Below are 4,575 nucleotides of genomic sequence, written 5' to 3' on the forward strand. Positions count from 1 at the left end.
GACAGTGTTTTCCATCTTTCCCCAGCATCCCTGCCAGTGTATTACTGATCCCAGCTTCACAGGAGGAGATGGGTGCCTTTCATACAACTCCTCTCTCACCTGGAGTTGTCTTCAGGGAACACATCAGTCATGCCCTTTCAGCCATTATGTCCCAGGGGCTTTCAGGACCTTCTGCATGTCTGCTTTGGGAAAACTGGGAGTGAAAACTGTGTTCCAGAGCTGCTTGTAATGAATTTAGGTCACCTTTGATGCTTGATTCTTTTTTTCTCCTCTCTCAGTTTGAATCTTGAGTGACTGTTGAGATTAAACACATCTCCTGACTAGTAAATAATTCATTGCTTGGATAAGTGGGCACATTTTGTAATCTGGAGTAGGGTTACAGTGTAGTATCTCAGCTTCCCTGTCTGTTTATTTTACGTTTGACAAACTCTGTCTTTCTGTTAGTTAACTGTGGTTTGCTTGGCAGTTACACAAACCACATGTCCTTGTGCTGAAAGTTGGCAGAGGGTGTATTTTTATTTATTTTAATGCTTTTCCTGCTATGTTTTCGTGTTGGTTTTTGCATGTGTGGAAAAGACCCCTTCCCCCAATTAGGATTCTAGTTAGACAGCAATGTGTTATTAGTATCTTTAATGTGCAGATGATTTGAATCATTGCAACCTGTTTTCCCCTTCATTGTTTTCACAGATAGTCTTTTTGTAGTAATGTAAGTTCAGCACATGATTTAGGTTTCAGTTGCAATTTTTTTTCCTTGAGGAAGACATCACCTTTCAGATTTCCTTGAAATTTTTTATGCAAAATAGTTTAAGCTTTACTTAAGCTTTATCCTGATGTTAAATGTGTTTTATTTTGCTGTATTTTTATTTCCTTTTTAAAATGTACTTTTAAAAATGTACCACTACTGAAAACTTCAGTGGGATCTCATTCTTAACTTGTTCATGACACTACCTCTGCTACTATAATTTTTTTGGCATACATATTGTAGTAATGATTTAAAATTATTTGGACTAGCAACTACACATTTCTATCTGAGAATTTTTTTTTAAAGCTAATTTTTTTTTTTTAAAGCTGATTTCTGACTTTGCAATATGGACATCCTCATTACTCTGATGCATTTCAATGTCTTTCTATTCTAGCAATATGCCACCAGATGGGCCCTCTCATAGATGAAAAATTGGAAGACATTGACAGGTAAAAAAGTCATGTGTTTTGACTCAAAATTAGATTCATTCCTAAAAATACCAGTGTTATTACTTCATGACACCTTTATCATTCCTGTGATTAGCAAAGAAAATAGGTGTATTTGTTAGTAACTTCTTATCTGAGAGGAGGTCTGAAGGTTTTTATCCCTAGTCACGTAGAATTCTGAAGTATTGTGTCACTGTCATTCTGGCAGTTGTCAGGCATCACTTCACAGGTGGTAAGACTGTTATTTATCACATCTCATGAAAGTTCCACATATTGTCTGCTCTGTACAGAAGTTACCTAAATTCTAGAATAAACTGTAAAATATATTTTCTAGGAAACATTCAGAACTTTCAGAGCTGAATGTTAAAGCAATGGAGGCACTTTCTTTGTATAACAAATTGGTGAATGAAGACCCAATGTATTCTATGTATGCAAAACTACAAAACCAACAGTATTACATGCAGTCATCTGGTGTTACTGGCTCTCAGGTATGTACGTAATGTTTAATAGCCATTGACATTATCAAGTACAATCTGAACTGTGGTTGATTTCTTATAAATTATTAGTGATAAGCAGTTTGTCAATGAGCTAAATTTTTTACAAAACTTGCTCTAATATATTTTATTTTACATCATTCTTCTCTACATTCCTAAAGTAAATATATAATGATATATAAAGAGTGGTGGAGCCTGTCGATGGCAAGTAGTAATTTATTTCCTATTTCTGCCTTTCTGTTCCTACCCATCTTGTTCCCTGAGTTGGAAACTTCTTTATATGATCTTACCTTAATGATAAGTTAAAAATCATCTTGCTCCCTCAGAGATGATCTCAAATGCAAGAGCATGGTTTACTCTCAACAGAGTATGTTAAAAAAAACCCCACCAACAAAACCCACATAGTTTGTTTTCAGTTGCAAGCTTTGGCTATTCTCCTTTGCAGTTTCTAATACTTCTTTCTGTTCAGTTCTTTTTGATCAAGGATAAAGCACATCCTGTGCTTTGAATTGCACGTAAAATTAAAAATGAAAGTTGTCAGGGGTTTGCATAGTGGGTCAAAAAAAATAAAGAAGCAAAGGAGTACAATTCCTGTTTAAGATTATGCTCATCTACCCTAAAATCAATCTCTTATTTTAGTTTTCCTTTCTAGAAATATCGGTAGAGAGCATTCAGCATTTAAATTACTGAAGTTAAAAATCATAATTCTTTCATGTCAACATTTCCAAGTAATTGGCTGTTATCTCTGAGTAGGTCTTTTGGCTTATTCATATGCCATGATATTTTTAAAAGGTCCTTTAAGCATTTAAATGTTTAATTAATATTCTAATGCATACTTGCTCTATTCTTTCCTGTTTATAGGAACATATAGCATTTCAAACTGTTTTTTCAAAAATTCATTTGCTTTTTGGGTGAGGAAAAAATATGCAAGCCAACTTATTAATACCTACACAGTATTATATAAATGTTGAAGCAGACTTAGCTGTTTTAACTTCCTACAAGCTTGTACTTGCTTTCAGTTTCTTTTAAAGAAGAGAATGTGTTTTTGCTATGTCATTAAGAGGAACATTGTCTTCTGTTCATATAGGATAAGCAATCATGTCATGACCCTATCAAATAATTTTAATATTTTGTTATTGGGCACATTTGTGGAGATTCTTAAATGAAAAAACTGGATTTGGGGGTGAAGATGAGCCAGTATAAAGTTCTGAAAAGTTAGGAGGTGTTGTGCCTTTGCTGCCTTCTAAAATTCTTTTGCAATGTTGATAAGCCTTCTGTGAATGTCATCTGAGATTCATGAATCTTAAGACAGAAGAGTTGTATATGATAAACTTACATGAACTCAGTTGTGCATGAGACTTCACAATTTCTTCTAGTAATTTGTGTTAAGATGAATAATTAATGATTGAACATGGGTTTAGAAATTTAGTCTTGATTTAGAATACAGTTGACACATCTATTAGCCAGCTTTTTCTCTAGTTAGCTGTAAAATGTTACCTTATTTTCAACTGAAATTTTTTTAAGATGTCTTTTTCCCTTCTGCCCCTCTGAAAAAATTCTAGAGTGGCAGTCTCAGTAGTTCACTGAATGATAGATTAACTAACGATATAAAAATATTATTGGCTTTCCATATTAATGATTCTACTTAGTGAAAGTTTTCTGGTCATCAAAAAGTATTCTGCTTTGGACTGCTATTTGTTACATATTTTTAATCCTTCAGTATTTTCATTCAAAAGTGGAAGCTCTTAATTGGCATGAGTGATAGTCATTAAAATAAAATTTTGGAGTTCAAATTTTTTTGCAGTAAACTGTTTGACCTTTTTTGCTCTGGAGCCTGAGGTTTAAAATGTTAAATAGTGTCCTTTGAAAATTCTGTTAATTTTTTCATATTGCAGTACCTACTAGAAGACAGTTGCTTTTGATTAAAAAATCTGTAATAAAAAGTATGAGAGAGTGTCTTTGGACTTTAGAAATTAAAGACAGCCTCTCAAATACCAAATTTTCTTGTATTTTATTTTTAATATTCCTTTATTTAAATTCCTAGGTTTATCCGGGGCAACCTCAAAGTAACTCATATTTGGTGGCAGGGAGTGCACAGATGGGCCATGTTCAAGGCTATAATCTTCCTCCTGAACAACTCTCTTCTCTCAGCCAAGGCACAGTTACTCCATCTGCCAGCTCAGTACTGCCTGGTCAGCCTGCACAGACATCTTACACAAAGTAATTTTAAATATTTTCCTATTAAAGTTTAAATCAATTTAAACATAAAGGATGACAGATAATACTTAAAGGACATTTTTTTTCTTGTAGAAGTATAATTTTAAACCTAACTGAAAGGTACTTAAGTGCAATTATTTCCTTTTTTTTTTTTTTTGGTGTCATGTATTTAGTTAAAATGCCTGGCAAACTTGAAACTTTTATGTTTTTTCTATACTTTTCTCAAGTTTTTAGTTTTATATAAAGGAATTATATAATTTATACATATATATTTCTTTTGTATTAAAGAAAAAATTAGAGAAAATAATATAGACATGACTTGTGATTTTTTTTAAGATAACTTTATATACATATAAAGATGAAGATTATCCGCTGCTCTGGCTGGTTTTGCATAATTTCTGAGATAGTGTATATTGTATTGTGGGGGGTTTTTTCTTCAAATATTCTACTGTGGAAGCATGGGGAGAATTGTGCTCCTTTTGGACAAGAAGTGGATGTGCTATGAATGCTTACTAAACTTACCCAGTTTCCTCGTATAAAAGAGCTACAAGTGGCTTCCTATTTTGAGTAGATGCCCAAAGATGCTAAGCTTTGGCTAAGCTTCCTATTGTGAAAAAGTTTTGAATTGACCTTAGGAAAAGATTAGGTTGGTTTGTTTGCGGGTTTTTTTTTTTTA

General features: G+C 33.2%; 1 protein-coding gene across 1 annotated transcript in view; it reads left to right on the forward strand.

Annotated features, from left to right (window-relative positions):
* Window positions 1-4,575, forward strand: part of STAM (signal transducing adaptor molecule (SH3 domain and ITAM motif) 1) — a gene marked incomplete at its 5' end in the record, with an annotated part of 13,452 nt that overhangs the window by 8,101 nt on the left and 776 nt on the right. Inside the window, 3 exons of the mRNA XM_010134382.1 lie at window positions 1,137-1,191; window positions 1,523-1,676; window positions 3,727-3,902. Coding sequence (XP_010132684.1) covers window positions 1,137-1,191; window positions 1,523-1,676; window positions 3,727-3,902 — 385 coding nt within the window. The remainder of the gene's footprint in view (window positions 1-1,136; window positions 1,192-1,522; window positions 1,677-3,726; window positions 3,903-4,575) is intronic.

Source organism: Buceros rhinoceros, unplaced genomic scaffold (genome assembly GCF_000710305.1).
Source record: "Buceros rhinoceros silvestris isolate BGI_N320 unplaced genomic scaffold, ASM71030v1 scaffold36614, whole genome shotgun sequence".
Taxonomy (NCBI): domain Eukaryota; kingdom Metazoa; phylum Chordata; class Aves; order Bucerotiformes; family Bucerotidae; genus Buceros; species Buceros rhinoceros.